Source organism: Acanthochromis polyacanthus, chromosome 19, assembly GCF_021347895.1.
Source record: "Acanthochromis polyacanthus isolate Apoly-LR-REF ecotype Palm Island chromosome 19, KAUST_Apoly_ChrSc, whole genome shotgun sequence".
NCBI lineage: Eukaryota > Metazoa > Chordata > Actinopteri > Pomacentridae > Acanthochromis > Acanthochromis polyacanthus.
Window position 1 is genome coordinate 24,670,825 of NC_067131.1, and position 18,651 is coordinate 24,689,475.

The 18,651-nt window shown below is 39.9% G+C and overlaps 1 protein-coding gene across 1 annotated transcript; it reads left to right on the forward strand.

Moving 5' to 3' along the window:
- Positions 1 to 1,158: 1,158 nt before the first annotated feature.
- Positions 1,159 to 14,703, forward strand: LOC110968139 (glucagon-like peptide 2 receptor). Its single transcript, XM_022217976.2, has 13 exons — positions 1,159 to 1,701; positions 4,325 to 4,421; positions 4,500 to 4,604; positions 6,474 to 6,595; positions 6,778 to 6,884; positions 7,939 to 8,095; positions 8,204 to 8,363; positions 9,920 to 9,980; positions 10,083 to 10,149; positions 10,431 to 10,519; positions 10,865 to 11,003; positions 11,082 to 11,123; positions 11,792 to 14,703. The coding sequence occupies exons 1-13, from the start codon at positions 1,624 to 1,626 to the stop codon at positions 12,158 to 12,160; spliced, it is 1,593 nt and encodes a 530-aa protein (XP_022073668.1). The 5' UTR covers positions 1,159 to 1,623; the 3' UTR covers positions 12,161 to 14,703.
- The last annotated feature ends 3,948 nt before the right edge of the window (positions 14,704 to 18,651 follow it).

Genomic DNA, 18,651 nt, shown 5'->3' on the forward strand with positions numbered 1-18,651 from the left:
CCGTTCTATTATCCTTCTGCATTTAAAAAAAAGAGTGATGCAAAAAATGAAAATATTGGAAAGACAACATAGTCTTTGGTGCTGTAAATAAGACATGTTTGGAATTGTAATAATTTGCCTTTTCAATTCAAAAAGGAAGAGAATTAAAAAAAAAATCTTTAACATATCTGTGGATGCAGACTATAAGCCACATGACTGCCAAAACCTAACGGTGTGGTGCTTGTGTCCTTTCTGACTTTCCATGAAAACTTCATCCACATCTGTTCATCCATGTTTGAGCAATGTTGCTGACAGACGGAATAACAGACAGACAGACAACGACAAACGTACCCCGATTGTCACGTAACTCCGGCCTGTTCCTTGGCAGAGTAAAAATCAGTCCGTTGTGCAATATCAACCTGGTCATGTGTAATCTGTAATGTGATGTGTGGTAAGCTCAGTTTCTGGCTAACTAGCTTTTTCAGCAAGAGAGTATAATATGTTTTAATTAGCTATTTGAAGAAATCCAATGAAAAAAGACATAACAGATAATGATGTAAACACTGAACAATGATAACATAAGCAAATAAACTATTCATAAATGAATGAATAAACTAATGAATGAATGAATGAATGAATGAATGAATGAACCAATCAATCAATAAATGTGTAAGTCAAGCCCAGTGTTGAGTGATATAAAAAAATAGACTAGGAGTTACCAGTCAATGCTGTTTATTTGTCATTGTAAAATAAACTTTCTGTCAAATTGTTTTTTGTCTTGTGATACTAGATTGATTAAAACAACTGTAACAAAAAAACAGGACAATGAAACATGTTTTTCCAGGTTTCATGCCCGGCACAAGGATTCTAGAGGCAACTTGGCCTCTTTGCTTGCTCTTTTTTTCTGTCCTGTGTTTGGCTTCACTGCTGTTAGTTTACACTAGATCCCCCATTAGCGTCAGAAATGCTGGATGATGACCACTTACTGTGTGAGATAGTTAAACACAGGTGCTATTTGCTGGCGTGTATTTCTATTAAGATTTTTAATGTGATTACAATGACTGTTTGTACATTACAGTGTGCTCATTTGCTCCCGTGTGATCAGTTTTCCTGGACAACAAAGTTAGTCCGGTTATGTAGCCGGCTCCTCCGGGGCCTTATCTTGATTGGTCAGGGGAGGACGGGGTGGGAGCGGCGATCTGTCGATGAGGATCCACAGGCGTTCTCAGTTGCACTGAGTCTGTAGGGAGTACAGACAGATCCACCTCCTTCACAGCCTGAGGACTCTCCACATGAAATCTGCCATAAAGAGGTCAAATATTAGTCCACTGAAGGAGCCACAAAGTGTTTAGAAATTTTAAAAGCTTGTTTGATCAAGACTATTTTAAGGAATTATAGGGAAGCATTACAGTTTTTGTTAATCGTCCTTCAGTCCTCCCAAGAAATTCTTCAAGGAGCTACCTGAGAGGAGGTCAGGTTTAAATCAACCACACCTGACGTGGAGAGGAAAGAGTACTGCTGAGGGAAGAATAGACAAAAAATGAGGATGAGCGAGAGGCCTTGTGGGTCCGAGGGAGAAGTATGAAGAGGCAGACCGGCCGACAGACCAGGAACCAGCTGATTTCAATGTGAATACACAGCACCATGCCAACCCTGCTGCCACCCTGGCACAAGAGGACCAAACTCCTGCTCTCACTTGTCTTTATCATCGTCAACCACCAGGTAAATCATGCAAGCACGCACACATTAGGCTTTAACTTACATTCACACTTCTTTAGTATCTGGCATCAAAGCTTTTGCTCTTACACTGAGTTACCAAAACCTTTCTTATTTAATTTTTAATTAAACAAAACCTAACTTCACAAAACAATCCTCCATAGGCTTTTCTGTATGAGGCAACATCATATGCCAAATTTCTCATGAAACACTCTGCTTCTAACTGTGGATAAATAAATAATACAGCACGGAGCAGATTCGTTTTTTATGTGAAATTTGTCTTTTTTCACACTGAGTTTGGGCCACAGGAAGTCCTACCGCTCATACGCATTATCTGCAGTATCTAGTTGTTTGAAAGTACAAGTTTACTGACATGCTCAAATAACAACTTGCTATCTGCTCTGGAAATCCTAAATGAGAAGAGTGCTTTTCCACAGAGGAGCAAAGAAAAAAGCACGGAAAACAAAAGGCTAAAAAGATCAGAGTGTCTAATAGTTTGAGTGCAAGTTCGCATTTATCTCCAACATGGTAATATCGGGATTATTTGTGGAGCTGAGACTCTGTGGCTGGGTATGAATCAGGCTCAGCCCCACGGGACACAACAAACCAGACAGGAAGACAGCAGCTTTTGGCTTTCCTTCACCGCTGATATCGCTCTGGATGGGTTCTTGACAACACGATCCTCAGTGAATTGAAATGCTCTCTATCAGCTGGCTCACATGCGGAATTCTTTGTGGCACAGGTAGCAGATGAGGCAGCGGGCAGAGGTTGCAGACTTCAGCTGCAGCTCTTACTGGGCGGTGAAGACTGAGAGTGTTCAGCCAAGATACGAGAACCTTTATCCTCGACCCTGACGCTGAACTTTAGAGGACAGAGTAGTAACAGGGGTCAGCAGCTCCCCTCTGAAATAAAGAAAACCCTAATACTTAACACTAATGACAGCAAGAATCATAATTTATAGCTGAGCCCAGGGCACACCCACCCACACTGTTATATCATTTAGACAAGAATAAATACAGAGGTGTGTTTACATTGCTGCAGGCGTGATGCTGATACAGTGAGCCAGGTTGATAAATTACCTGTATCAACTGAAGATTACACTCAGGTGAAAAGGTTCCCCGAGTAACAGAAGATGCCCCTGATTACATACTCCCACCAAGTGGGTAAATATGAACACTGCAGTATCCACTACACACTGCAGCTACTGGGCAATGGCTTGGTGAGCAAATCGACTTATTGCATGTCATCATTAAATCCATTTTCAAGATTGTCATCTGATCATCATCTTGTTATCAAAATAATATAAAAAATGAAAACATATATCATGTTTTATCAGCATCCATAGAATGCAATATATACCAGGGTCTCTCTGAGGTGCTTCTGCCATAAATTATACAAATCCGTGTAATGATCAGGCAGCAAGTCTCAATTCTAAACGACATATTTGAGGTCCAATTAATTTCATTCAGGGAATTTTACCTGGGGGCTGCACAGTGGCTTGGTCTTTAGAACTTTTGCCTTGCAGCTAGAAGGTTCCTGGTTCGTGTCCTGGCCTTCTCAGGATCTTTCTGCATGGAGTCTGCATGTTCTCCCTGTGCATGCGTGGGTTTTCTCCAGGCAGTCTGGCTTCTTCCCACAGCACAAAAACACGCTCAGATTACCTGGTAATTCTAAATTGTCCATAGGTGTGAATGTGAGTGGCAGATGGGCTCCCCCCTCTATAAAACAGCCGAGTTCTGCTCGAAGTTTCTTCCCATTAAAAGGAAGTTATTTCTTGCAACTGTCGCCTTAGGGCTTGCTCCGGGGGTTTAGGCATATAGGTTCTGTAAAGCATCTTGAGACAATCTGAACTGTAATTGGTATTATGTAAATAAAACTGAACTGAACTAAATTGAATTGAATTGAATTGAATTGAATTGAATTGAATTGAATTGAATTGAATTGAATTGAATTGAATTGAATTGAATTGAATTGAATTGAATTGAATTGAATTGAATTGAATTGGGGCTGCACAGTAGAGTAGTGGTTAGCACTCTCACCTTGCAGCAAGAAGATCCCCGGTTCAAATTCTGGCCTGGGCCTGGCTTGCTCTGGGGGTCAGGCATATGGGTTCTGTAAAGCGTCTTGAGACGATTTGACTGTAATTGACGCTATATAAATAAAATTGAATTGAATTGAATCGTTCTGCATGGAGTTTGCATGTTCTCTCTGTGTATGTGTGGGTTTTCTCCGGGTACTCCGGCTTCCTCCCACAGTCCAAAAATATGCTGAGGTTAATTGATGACCCTAAATCGCCCGTAGGTGTGAATGTGAGTGTGATTGTTCGTCTGTATATGTAGCCCTGCGACAGACTGGCGACCTGTCCAGGGTGTCCCCTGCCTTCACCCGAGTCAGCTGGGATAGGCTCCAGCACCCCCCGCGACCCTAGTGAGGATAAAACGGTGTATAGAGAATGAATTGAATTGAATTGATTTGTTTGTCCCTTGCCTTCACCGTAAATCGGCTGGGATAGATTCCTGCCCCCCTGCAACCCTAATGAGGATTAAGCGGTGTACAGATAATTGATGGATGGAATCATAGTTATTCACACAATAACTTTTCTCTCACTTCTCATTGAATCCTTCGAAAGGTGACAGGGTCATTGCTGGAAAGTCTGATAGCCAAACGGACTGAGTACTGGGAGAACTGCAACAGAACTCTGGCAACAGATGCACTCGCAAAAACTGGTGAGCTTCCTGGCAGATGTTAATTATCTTGATTTTTATTACCAGTATAAAATGCTCAGACATTATCTTTTATTGCAGGAAACTTCTGCAAAGGAACATTTGACACGTTCGTCTGTTGGCCCCATTCGTCTCCTGGGAACGTGTCGGTCCCCTGTCCTCCTTACTTACCTTGGATCAGCAAGGGTAATGCTGCGTTTTATCGCTGTATAACTAATGGATGAGGTCACCAATTAACAATAACCTTATTACATGAACAACCCTTTGCACGTCTCAGACTTTCTTTTTAATTTTGTTAATTTAAACTGAATCAGTGTATCACAAGACAGACTGTCAGCTAGTCATGAGTGTTTAACTGTGTAGTCAAATGTCAAAACACTAATCACACCGTCACACTTAAAAAGTGAAGCAGTCATCTGCTGTTGGGAAAGAACTTTTTTTGTTGGGAAAGAATCACTTTTGTCAAAACAGTTTTCCTCTGGGACTGTGGTTCTGTGAATTAAAATATCGTTAGATTAGTTGTCCTTTGGTCCTGATGATTTGTCCAGATGTTTTGACTGAAGTTATTAAATGATCAAAATTGGTAAACATTCATGCTTAATTGCACTCACTTGGGTGATCACAGCTTTCATCTAGCACCATCATCATGATTAAATTGTATACATTTTTTTGGCCAGCTGCCAACTATCAAAACTCTCACCAGCTTCAGCTGTATGTCACACTTACTACTGGTGGTCAAATATAGAATACTAACTAACCTAAGATGGTGAACATAGTAGACATTAAATAAAAACAAATTCAATGTAACAAACAAAGTACTCATTCTTTTTTCATTTAAGCTGGGTAGCGTTAGCATCAAGTTGGCTCAAAGTCAATTTTTGCCAGATCTTGCTAATATTAACATACTTGTAGTATGCTAATACTAATGGTAACAGAAGCATATGTATAAAAGTTGCCCCCAGGTCTGAAAAGAGAAGCCAGTCAAGTTCCTTAAATCTGCATTCTTTTCAAAGGTCAGCAGGAGGCGACTCCTCTGGTTACTAAAAGAAGTTCAACTGATTAGAGGATTATGAGAAAATTACAGTACTTCTCACTTGATGTGTTACCTCAGTAAACATTAAACTAAGGACTAACTTATGGTATTAGTCGACAGATTCAGTACTTTTTGAACACAGCATAAGGTTCATATGGTAAATTATGGCCTCGTTTAGAGGAAAATAGACTATGAAGCAAGGTATGTTTTAGGGCAGGGCTACATTGCGTTGACAGGCTGGTATTGCATGGGCATGCCTTGGTCAGATCCACCCCTCGTCTGCCATGTCCAGTTTTAAAAAAACAAGATGGCCAAAATGCTTGGAACTTTAAAGCAGTACTTTAAAATCAATGGGTGACGTCACAGTGGAGACATTTTATTTTATATACTCTATCAGCTAATACACGAAAGCTTCCCTGCTTTTGTGGATCTCTTGAATTTTTATTTCATTCATTGCAATTTTAACACAGAAGATTTACCTCTGTGATTCAGAGGACATCGATGTCCTCTTATTCTGAGCCCAAAGCAGTAAAACTAATGGTAAAGCAGCCCATTCATTTTATACTTTTATGTTTAAAAAAAAAAAAAGGGAAGCGACTCATCTATGTCTGGGACTAAGGGACCTCATTCTCTTCTCCTTGGCATACAGATTCAGGGCCCTCTGCATGTTTTATCGTTGTCATTGTGAGTGTCTTAGCATACTGATTTAAGCATTTAAATCCTTAAATTTTTCAGGACTCAGAGCACTACTGAGCCCACAAATGGCTGATTTGCAAACTATTTGATATGACTGAATATTAAGTATTTAAAGATCCTGCTGTACTGATGGTTATGTCTAAATGATCTAACTCTGATGAGACCATGATACCACATATGCAGAAAATATCACAATTTCAGTTCGTGACAGCAGAAAAGCATCCACTCCGGGACATGCCTGCACAATACCCTCCATCAGGCTCTCTCCTCTGATGGCTCTGACACAGGAAACCATGCATATCAATGTTTCTTTCAAATGCCTGCAGACAACACCAGGAGGGTACACAGAGAGTGCTTGGAAAACGGGAGATGGCGACAGATGGAGAACTCCTCCGAGCCCTGGAGGAATGATTCTGAATGTCAGGAGGACCATTACTTTAAAGATAAGGTGAGCAGAATAAAGTTTCAGGTCCCCTTTAGTGTCGGAGCTGACAATCAGGCCTTTACTTGGTGATTTGTAGTTCAAATCCTTCCTTTATCTGAGGATAAAAGACTTATGAAAGCCATCAGAGATTGTTTTCTTGACAGTCCTGTTTTAGAAATACTGTGTGTGTGCGTGTGTGTGTCCAGGAGGATGAAATGTTTCGCCAGACAGCCCTGAGGCTCATCTCTGTCATTGGCTACTCCCTGTCCCTGTTCTCCCTCACACTGGCCACTCTGCTGATGGGCATGCTGAGGTCAGTTGCCAGGAGGAAAGAGCTTCCTGATGCTCACATGGACAAAGCTTACATTTCCACTTACACGTCTGGTTTAGGACAACTTAGTTTCATGCTGCTGGTCATCATTTCAATCAGTTATGATAACACTGTACATTTTAAATGCAATTTCTGAGATCTGAGACATGGTAGCAAAATAGCACTGCTAAAGACACATTTTCTGTAGCGTCTAATTGGTATCTACAGATAATGTGCCTGCTGAACCCTCTAAAGGGAAGTATGTAACCATGTATGGTTGATTTAGGGTGTGTGCTTATGAAAATGAGACAACAGGAATTTAATTTGTCTTTAGTGAGATTTTCTCAAAACTTGATCACAATTTGCACAAATTTTACCTAAATGTAATGACTTGTGATTACATTTATTTAGCAGGTAAAAAAATTTAGATTTGACTATATCGGAAGCAAGTTATCAGGTGTATCGACACCACTTGACTCGGATCCATACTCTGCTACATGTGCTGAAGGTACCATCTGTCTTTTCCAGCATCATGTTGTGTAAGAAAACTTTTCATAGCTGTATATTTTGTACATCATACACACTGATACTGATATATCTGTAACGTACAACTGATCAGTCGAGCTTTTATGCATATTAGTGTATCAAAGCCAAATAACTCTACTGAATGGATTTACCTTCCTCATAGAATATTTAAAGGAGAATGTCTGTGTTACTTGCATCCATTTTCACTTTTCATGATGCAGATAAAAACATTGATCATTTAAATTAACAATGAATAAGGCATGGGACACATTTATAGCTTTAACTGCACTGATATTATGCCGGGTTAGGAGACGGAGATTTCCCACTATAAAGAGATATTTACTGTGCAGATGATCAATCTTTATTAATGATGTTAGAAACCACCAGCAAGCACTTCCATGTAGCTGCGTGTGTCTTGATTATTTTTCATTTCCTCCGATGTTATGACATGGACCTTCAGTAATGCTTTTACAGTGGTGCTGGAAGAACAGATCAATGCCTTCTTCAGATTGCTCCTGTATCTGTTTACCAGGAAGCTTCACTGTACCAGGAACTACATCCACATGAATCTATTCATGTCATTCGTCCTGAGAGCTGTGGCCGTCATTTCTAAGGAAATCATTCTGTACATCATGTATTCCAACTTACCCAAGGACGATCCTGGGTGGAATTCCTATTCGAGCTCTGCGGTACATAAACCACTCCCTCATTATTCATGTATTAGCAGAACATTAACCATTTCTCTTGTATGGAGGGGAATTTCCAGGTTAATCTGTCTGAAACTCATTCTTCAACAGATAGCGCTGATGTGCAAATTCTCAAAAGTGTGCATGGAATACTTTGTGGCCTGTAACTACTTCTGGCTCTTGGTGGAGGCCATCTTCCTTCACACGCTGCTCTTCACTGCTGTACTGACCAAGAGGCGCCTGTTGAAGAAATACATGCTGCTAGGATGGGGTGAGTCAAGGATGAGCTGTTTGTGTGCATTGAAAGAAGTAACCTGGTTCCAGAACTGTGAGCCCACATCCCAGATTAGTTCAAATAAGTCTAAGACAAAGCTGGATATACATGTTAGGGGTCCCTGAGTACAAATTTCCAATTGGAACTCTATCATAGCAAATGGTGAAATGCTAATTAATTTACGAATATGCACCATTTAATCACAAGGGCCCTTTTAAAGAGCACCAAGCTACTAAATTGGCACATTTGTTAGATAAATATGAAAAAAATGTAACTCCTGCCAAAAGTTGCTGCAGCATTCTTGTCAACGAAAAGTATTTCAGCAGGATGGCTACTGTACTTACTATTTTTTTTTTTGGAGAAATCCAACCCTGTCTGCCAAAAATCACATTCCTATACAAATAAACTGTATTGTCATTTATGTTTGAGAGAAACATGCTTTCTGCCCAATTACATTTGTTTATAGCGTATCACCACATATCAATATTTCTTTTATTGCTCGACTCTCACTTCTTGCAAATCTGTCATGTATTAGGTGTGGTGAAACTCATCATGAGGCTGCACAATGATCAGTGGTTAGCACTGTCACTTCACAGCTAGAAGATCCTTGGTTAGTGCCCCAGCCTGGGCCTGGGATCTTTCTGCATGGCGTTTGCATGTCCTTTTATGCAGCATGGGTTTTGTCCGGGTACTCCGGCTTTCTCACACAGTCCAAAGGTGTGAATGTGAGTGTGACTGTTTGTCTGTATATGTAGCCCTATGACAGACTATCCCAGCTGACTTAGGGTGAAGGCAGCTGGGATAGACTCCAGTCCTCCCGCGACCCTAATGAGGATTAAGCAGTGGATAGATAAATGATGGATGGATGGATGGATGGATGAATTAATGAAACTCGTCACCCTGGAAACCCAGAAAACACAGAAGAAGCAGCAAAGAAGTTATGAATTGGCCATATTTAACCCAAACCATCTTATTTCCTGACGTAATTTTCATCCGTAAATCTAACAAAGCTTCTAACATGAAGGTGCCATTGTGAAAGCATCAACCAAATCATGATATTTACTTAAAGGTTTATCTGTATAGTAACACAATTCTTTGGGGAGACATGGTTGGGACATAAAAAAATTGGCTTCATGAAAACAATGTGGCGCTGAAGTAAACTGACTAAATAAGGAACATGTAGGCAAATATTCAGCTTTTCAGTCAGCATTTAAATATTACAGAATGATTATTCTATAAAGCGTATTTCTTATGGAAACAAAACGGATCAAAAAGGATCAGAATGAAAAATGTGATGATCCTATTACTTGTTGTACCTTATTCTTTTGTGTTATAGAGCTCCGTTTTGGTTTCAGTTTTACAGCACATTAGTGAGTCAAACTGTTGCTCTGGCTAACATACATTGCGACGCCAACGTGTTTTGCAGCGTCAGATGATGTAATGTCTGATGTGTGAATGGAGTGGCTGAATTTAATGCATTTACATCTCCGAATACTGTCTTAATCTAAAATGGTACCTTGCAGCTCTCAACTCATGTTACTGCTACTTTTCAGGAACTCCCATCATGTTTGTGACGCCATGGACAGTGGTCAAAATTTTATATGAAAACACAGAGTAAGTGTCTGTATGCGTGCTTGACAGTAAATTAAACTAATGAAGATTTTTGTCATTGCTTGACTTCATAAAACTTCATCTGAAACTTAATTTCTTCCTAAGATGCTGGTCAATTGTGAACAGATGGTTCTGGTGGATAATAAGAGGCCCGATTACTTTATCAGTACTGGTGAGCGAAGTTTCTGATTCAATCCTTGAACGAGTTTTGAAGAACAAGTCACATGAGCTCCATTATGTTACTCTTGTGATAGGAGACATGAAGTAAATTTTACTCTGATTTCACACAGCGTTTAATGGTTCCTGTCTTGTGCATTCATGTCATTATGAAGCTACATGACTGATAGGAACTCTGCACACTGACAGAAGCATTTTCAGATCCACTTTTTATTGCAAATGTAATCTTTAGTCTTGCAAATGTTCCTTTAAATATCTCTTGAATGTGCTTTGCAGGTAATTTTCTTCATATTCATCAAGATTCTGATGCTGCTGCTGTCCAAGCTGAAAGCAGATCAAGTTAAATTTACCGACTACAGATACAGGTATTTCCTATTGTTTCTACTTCCACCTCCAGTTGTCAGGAAACATGTTTGACCTTGAGTTGTATTTCCTAAGTCTTGTCTTAAAACAGAACAGTAGGTTCCTGGTTTAACATCTAAATGTTAATCACTCTCCATGAACAGCACAGACTCAAATGTCACCCCCATACGCTCTGTCCATAAATGTCACTGTGAGGGAAGCTCATGCATACATTTATAAAACTGTCCTTTCTTCCCAACTTTGCTCTTTGAATCTTATTCCAGTATGAGTATTTCAATCTTGCTCATTAGGAATCGCAACCAGACAGTAATTAAGCAACGCTGTGTGTTTTTGTTTATGCCCTTCAGCTTGGCCAAGGCAACACTAGTGCTGATTCCTCTGCTGGGAATCCATGAAGTGGTCTTCACTGTGCTGATAGATGAGTGTGTGGAGGGCAACAGTCGCTATGCCAGGAACTTTATCAACCTCACTCTCAGCTCTTTCCAGGTAACACCAGATGTGTAATTAGACATCTCATAAAAACTACCTAAAAAACTTTAATTAATTATGTGTTGTCATTTTCAGGGCTTCTTGGTAGCAGTGTTGTACTGTTTCGCTAATGGAGAGGTAGGATTTCTTTTGCATGTTGGTCAACTTTAAATGTAATACAACACATAATGTATCGTGCAGAGTATGATTTGAGTATGATTTACCTGGGAACAAGGTAAAGATGACATTTCTGGTTTTGGTGTCAAACATCCATCCTTTCAACCATTTCTATACACCACTTAATCCTCATTAGGGTTGCAAGGGGATTGGAGCCATAGAGACAAACAAGCACACTCACATTCACACCTACGGACGATTTAAAATTATCAGTTAACCTCAGCATGTTTATGGACTGTGGGAGGATGCAAACTCAATGCAGAAAGATCCTGGGAAGGCAGGGACACAAACCAAGAATCTTCTAACTAGAAGGTGAAAATGCTAACCACCAAGCCAATGTATAGCCTTTTGCTGTTAAACTTGAAACTTAAAAACATTTTTACTTGCAACAATAATAACAGATTAAATGCAGTTAAATGTGAGATTTTCACCTGTTGCTGCAGTACACCCCATTCAAAGGCAGTTAAATGCTTTCATTATTTGGTTTGGCATAATTGCCCACAACTTTACTTTTTAATACACTACCTGTCCAACACAAGATGATAGAGCACAGACTGGTGTGGAAACTTAGAGTGTATATCAAATTCTGTAAATGCGAAGAGTAACAGGGAACTCCCATCCTTATTTAGGTCCAAGCTGAACTAAAAAAGCGTTGGCAGCTTTTCTTGTTTGCCAACCACTTCAAGGTCCGAACCTGTATTCGAGGAGCACCAATCAAACATCTGTGGAAGTGCACCAGAGGACACCGGCCACAGTGCTCTCGGCAGAGTGACTCCTACGACGAGGGCGGCACTCTGACAACACACCCCCACATGCTACAGGTGGCTGTGCACGGAGGAGGTGGCGCTGCAGAACTAGAAGAGGTGAAAGGTCAGGGCCTGAAATGTTGTGAAGCCACAGGACTCGACTTTCTCACCAGGAAGAGTCTCTCCAGTAGCGATGGTGAGATGACACTTGGGGAGACCATGGAGGAGATTCTAGAGGAGAGCGAGTTCTGATCCCGCTGAAGTTGGTATTTTACAACCTAACGTGGACACACCGATATATATACTGAATGCATGATTTCGAGACACTACGCCTACATCTGGGCTGAAAAAGTCAATCAAAGATAAATCTTCCAAGGTTGGACTAACATGTTTTCAGTGCAATGCCGCAAGGCAACAGTTCCCGAGGCATCTAGTGTTCCTAAGGCTGTAATTGGGAACTATATTTCCAGCCCCAGGAAATGAAATTGAGGCCCAGTTCAATTTACAATAGTGTCTCTTTGTCTCTTCATGAGTACAGAGCCGGTGAGGACAGTATAGGGTAGTAAGCAGCTATAAATCTGGTGCAGAAAAGACGCTTAGCCTTAAACCAGATGTCTCCCTATCTTGGTTGGGAGCCACTGAAAAGTTAGATCTCCGAAAGGGTCGTTAATGTTGATAAACTAACTTGAGTGCCTCATATGGGTGGCAGTTTGTGCGGAGATGTTCATGATACTGTTCTGTGGGGAAAAGCCAACACCAATCATTTCATATCCTCTGTGCATGTTTTGATTCAGCAGGTTCACAGAAGAGGAGGATATGTTCCCAGATAGGTCCATTGTGTTGCTAGCACTCTTTCTCTTCATTCTGACATGCTCCCAGGCTCCGAAGCTTGGCAACAATTAATTTACCATTAATCTGTACTGAGTTGTACCAACATGAACTGTAATCTTTAATTTGCACCCTTAAAGGCATAGAGTTTTAAGGAAACTCAGCCTGAACAAGAATGTCAGAAAGGTGTTGAAAATGGTGCCAAAAAAGCGGTCATTTGATTAATTTGATCTCTCAGGCTTGCTAACTGGGTTTACCACTGTGCATGTAAGTTTAAGTTCCCACTGTTTTGGATCTTGAATGGGAACTCGGAGACATCCACTGACTGGATTTAAAAGATGGATGTAGACTGTGTCTGAAAATTAAAGCCAGAGAAATGAAAGCCACATGGATTCTATAAAGAAGTCCAGTTGTGTAGAAGTCTATGAGAAAATGACACTACTTCTCAGCTGATCTGTTAATTCAGTAAGCATTTTGCTAATGAATTTGCAAGTTATGTTGCAGTTTAAAGTAGACAATAGAGCAAGTTTGCTTTTGGACATGACTACCTTGTGATTTAACAAGCTACCTTGCATGTAATGTTCTCATTTTCTCACTCAGATTCACCTCTAGCTCATCATATTGGGTTTCATATTGGGACCAAGAGGCCAACAGTCAGTTGCCAAACCTGAATCTTCAAAACAGTGGTTGACAAACCTATGGGTGGTATCATGTTGGCTACATACATTTAATATACAGTCCAAGGAGCCAACAGGGTAGATAAACACACTGCACAATGGACTAAAGTTTGAGTGTATGAAGATGAGGTCAACAGGAGGCCCTACCTGAGTTTCTGAAACATTTGTATAAGATACACTCTGAACTGGCAATGCTTGGATAGTTTTCTGGGAATTTAATGGAATTCAGAGAATTAAGCAGCTTACTAGAATACAGATACAACTTTCTGTAGATATGAAAAAGAAGAAATAAAATGTTTACTATGGATTTACCAAAGAACAAGACTTAAAATGATTGAGGCATTTTCCACTGTTAATGGTTTAAACATTTCCTTCACACAAACTCCAGGCCAATCAGATATAAATGCTTTATTTAAAGGTTATAACAGTTCAATCGACAGAGTGTTATGTTGTTACAGTAATAGCATACAGTAACTACACACAAAAGTGAGCATATAATGTTCACTTTTGGTGTTTGTACATTAACAGTGAATGTCATAAACAGACGCAACAGCAGCATACATCATTTTTCATAGGTTAATGTCGTATTTACCACGTAAATATAACATCATACCATTTCAGGCCAGTTATAAAAATCCATGACACAACATCTGGATTGAAATGTGCATATAAATACAATGTATTTGTTTTTAAATGTGAATAATGCTGAATGGTATGTGCAGCAAGTTTTACAGGCTTGTCGTGCTTTCTATTTTTGTGAAGCTTAAAATGTATCAACAGCATTGTTGTATAGGTAAAACTATCACTTGATTTGCACATGTAGTCTCATAACAATGTAAGTGCACAAATAAACAACAGTTAAACTGTCATGAATTGTCTTCTTCCTTATGCATATGCAGTCTCACCACATATTTGTATAAATTACAATTTATGATTAAAATTACACTCATTTATCAGGGGCACCATTGAGGTATTTAATCTAGGCCACCTAAGAGAATTTAATCACAAATATTTCAGGTTCAATAATCATTACTTAATCAAATCTACTTGTATTGATCCGTCTCATAATAAAAGTCATAAACTCTGATTTCACTGACCTCCAGTTCCCCAAGCAAAGAAATATACGGTAGAGCCAACGATAATTACACACAAAAATTTGCTAATTAACGCTACAAACAAACAAGAAACAACAACAGACAGTGAATAAATGAATGACTAAATGCAGATTAACAAATTAACTGTGATCGTCACTGAAAGCAGTCGGTGGAAAGGCGATGAATTTAAAGTCACTCTAGACAGGAAACAGTTGTGGATGTGCTCCTCCAAAGAGGTGGTGTTGGAGGAGGTTCACTGTCCAGGAGAGGTCAGAGGCCAAATACCTTAAAACTTTAATTTTTGGTGATTTCTTAAACATACATATCCAATTAGGAACTCTGATGACCAACTAAAATCTCACTGAACATGGAATTAGAATGACACCAAATATGTTTATCTATCTATACTGTTTTGAAAATAATAAAAGATGTAAACAGGAATGAACTTACAAATTGTAGATTTTAGGCTACATGAAGGTAAATTTATAACTTTTGGTAAAATGCAAGCATATACATTCAGTAATAGGACAAATAAGAGGTAGTATGTATGTTTAGGATAAAAAATCTCTCTCTGCCTTTATGGCTGTGGTCTGTTACAAAGACAAGAGGGGTGTTGTGTCCCATGTGCTTCTCCACAAACACTTCAGATTCAATGTGTTCTTCTTCCAGTTCTTCCATATTGGTCCTAATCAACCTGGTATCAAAGACTGAGTCCAGCTCGTCTCTCTGGTGATGCTGTATTTCCTTAATGATCTGATCTAAATTGTTTAGTTCATTCAAGTTTAGAAAGTTCCGTTTTAGGCTGTGATCAGAAAGTCAACATGAAGAATCCTTTCCTGCAGAGGTGCGGTTATTCTCACAGCTGTCACTTTGTCAATCTTATCTGATCCTGGTGGAGGTAGGAATAATCCCATTGTCTCCAATGGAGCTGCAAGTGGTCCTTCAGTAGTAAACGATCTGCAGATGTTCCATCTGGATGTGAGTTTTGGGTTAGCTGTTTCTGAAAGGGTTTCTACCAAATTTACAGCTTTGAGAAAGGGTCCAATGAAGTGTCTTGGTGGCTTCCCTCACTAGTCTGTTTTTTCCATAATCATTAGTTTTTGAGGACGACCTGCTCTAGACCGACATATATGTGCCATACTCTTACATTACTGAATGATAACTGTACACCAAGAGATATTTAATTAATTGTTTGTTTTCTTGTAACCATCCCCTGAGTTATGCTTTTCATCCTTGCTGGGATCTATTGTATTTCTTTCCCTATATGTTAACATTCCATCTCATTTGATTTTTCACATTTACAGTGCAAAAAAAAAAAAAAAGGCTATTCGTTGAAATGACTGTTTTTAGTGTCACTTAAAAGACCTTTTAGCAAATTCTTTAAAAAAGCCAAACGATACTGGCCATAATTCAATTTTGAAAAGTAATAAATGAGAAAGCTTCTGAGGAGGGTGAATACTTTTTAGAAGCATTGTAAATGTCAAAATCAAAATAAAGCTACAACTTCATGCCTCGAGCCACCAATAAATGCTCTTAATATGTCTGCAAATTCAAGGTAATTGGTATTTCTTAGCAGATCTAGTTCTTAATTATATTGCTCTCAGCACAAAATCCAGTTTACACTAAATTTCATACAGTGCTGCTCCAGCAGTTACACAGCAGCTGGTGCCCAGCATCAGTTCTGTCGTCATCCACGTCCCAGTGACTTCAAATTGCACCTTGCAGCTATATTTTGCCCATTTTATCCAATCAATGATGACTGATTGTGCTCCATGATCTCCATCTTTTTCACTATAAGCCTAAATTACCTTTAGCTTGCCTGCAGCATCACTCTTTAGATAACACGTTTTTCAAAGAAATATGATCATTTAAGTTTAGCACTCCGTAAACAAGCACCACAAACATCTCTGCTGAAAGGGCTTCTTCTGAATCAAACAAGCATGTATGCAAGCTGACAGCATTTAGAGCATCAACAAAAAACTCCTACAAGAGAAGATCTGGTGCAACAGTGACACCACTGTTACATACTACAATGTCTTTCTTAACTGTCTTTTTGTAAGTACAAAAAAGTGTAATTATACTGCTGTTGATTCCATATATTGTAGGGAATACTCGGAAAAGCTTCCAGTAGGCCTATTGAGCCTACAGTATTGTAATCATGTGATCATCAGCAGGCAGCTGGCGTAGTGTTCACTTGTTGTCATAGTTACAATGACGCTGTGTCACTATCTTGCAATGATACAGAAATCTGTAACAAATCTGTGGATCCAGACTAAAAGCCGCATCACTGCCAAATCTAATCACTTGGTCTTGTGTTATTTCTGTCCTTCCCTGAACATTTTATCCAAATCGTTAGTCTGTGTTTGAGTAGTGGTAAGCTAGACCCTCCAGAAAAATGCGATTATGCGATCGCATGAATTCCCGGCATTAATCACCAAAATGCCGCTGATTATGCGGAGTTAATTATTTCCCAATAGGCAGCATATCCCCACAAAACAGCACATAATTCCCACAAGAATCTCACATTCCACAAAAAAAAGAGAAATATGCGGGTCCCGCACAATTTCCACATAAATGAGAAAACTATAACCAATGGGGAGTGCCAGTGTTACAAACAGTGACGTCACGAAGTCACGTGATTCCCGCGCCAATTGGCAAAAGGAACCAGAGGAAACAATGGCTGACGATAGCAATGCGAGTTATCCTTACGTGAAATTGTCCGATTATGCTTAATCCTTACCACCTGGGCCCGACCAAAGATATGTGAGTAAGCTGAGATATCAGGAAACAGTCTTTCCAGATCCCTACAATTTGAAGACTGGGTGGGTTGACGATCCTTCATTGTGGCCGGATATTTCCTTCACCGACATTTATTTTACCTGATTGACACCCCTGGGCAGTTCACCCACGACAGTTTGAGAAGTTACCAAATCTCTGAAGGCATATGAGTGAAGCGTGGACACGTGCCTCCCCATTTTTATTACGACCTGGATTCTCCATACTGTATTTTGAAGACCAAAGTGATCCCTTCCCAACATCTACATACAACCCCATCAACCCTGGGTGTGTGTGAAGAAATCTGAAGGGACTGTTTACTGTGCTCACTGTACATGTATGGCAGGGTAAGATTAAGCTTCAGCGGCCCGTATTCGGCGTTTTGAGATGTGCAAAAGCATTTCACTAAATGACCGAAGCTGCAAACTCAATAATAGAAACATTATACACCCATGGAAAACTTAGATTCTCATGAATCCGCCGGTATAAACCACTTTCAGATGGATTACCACAGCGGGTAAATATAAACACATTTGTCCAACAAACAACAAATCACGTAAACAGCACAACTCACCTTTGAAGGCTCATAACTGGTCACAGATGAAAATATTCCACAAGAAACGGCCATGATCCAAGGCTTGGGCATTCAGACAAAACTAGCCAGTAAAATATTTTGTCCAAAACATGTCTTGAAATCAGTAAATAATCCACAAATTGTCAGGATTCTGCCCTGTTACTGCCTCTTTCCTCCTGTGTTGTTGGTCTCTCTGTCTCCCTCTGTCTTCTGTTCCCTGCTTACTGTGCACCTGGCTCCTGATTGTTCTCACATGATGCAATCAGCTCAGATTCATTTCACCTGGTCCTCCCCTCTGTATTTAAGCCCTGTCGTTTCTCTCTGTTGTTGCTGGCTCATTGTCTCAGAGACTCACCTCGCTTCTGGCTCCGTTTCCCCATTTTACCTTCCTTGGATTACTGCAGTTTTTGGACGTCTCTGCTTGCTTCCCTTTTGGCCTCTTTTGGATTCTATAGTTGGACTCAGCTTGTTTCGCCTTGCCCTTTGTTTCCCAGTGTGTGAGTATCCCTTTGTAGCCCTGCTGTTCTCCACTGTTAGTTTTCGTTCAGTTTCGTTTTCAGTTGTGAACATTTTTGATTAATAAACCCCTTTTTTTTTATTATACTCAGTTGTCTGTTCTGTTTGTACCTGCACTTGGGTTCACCACACACCAGTTCCTAACACAAATAGCTCGTCTTCGTGCACGTGCACGTGGCGATGCGCGTTCCATACTCCTCGTTCTCTCTTCATATCGTTATGTGAGTTTATGTAGAAACCAGGCGTGAACTAACCGTGACGTCACCTGTTGGTTTCAAC

Excerpts from the sequence above, each read along its gene's own strand:
- LOC110968139 (XM_022217976.2), top strand. The coding sequence starts at position 1,624 with ATGCCAACCCTGCTGCCACCCTGGCACAAGAGGACCAAACTCCTGCTC. Across the intron at positions 6,885-7,938 it reads CTGCTGATGGGCATGCTGAG|GAAGCTTCACTGTACCAGGA; the intron begins GTCAGTTGCCAG and ends TCTGTTTACCAG. Across the intron at positions 10,150-10,430 it reads CGATTACTTTATCAGTACTG|GTAATTTTCTTCATATTCAT; the intron begins GTGAGCGAAGTT and ends TGTGCTTTGCAG.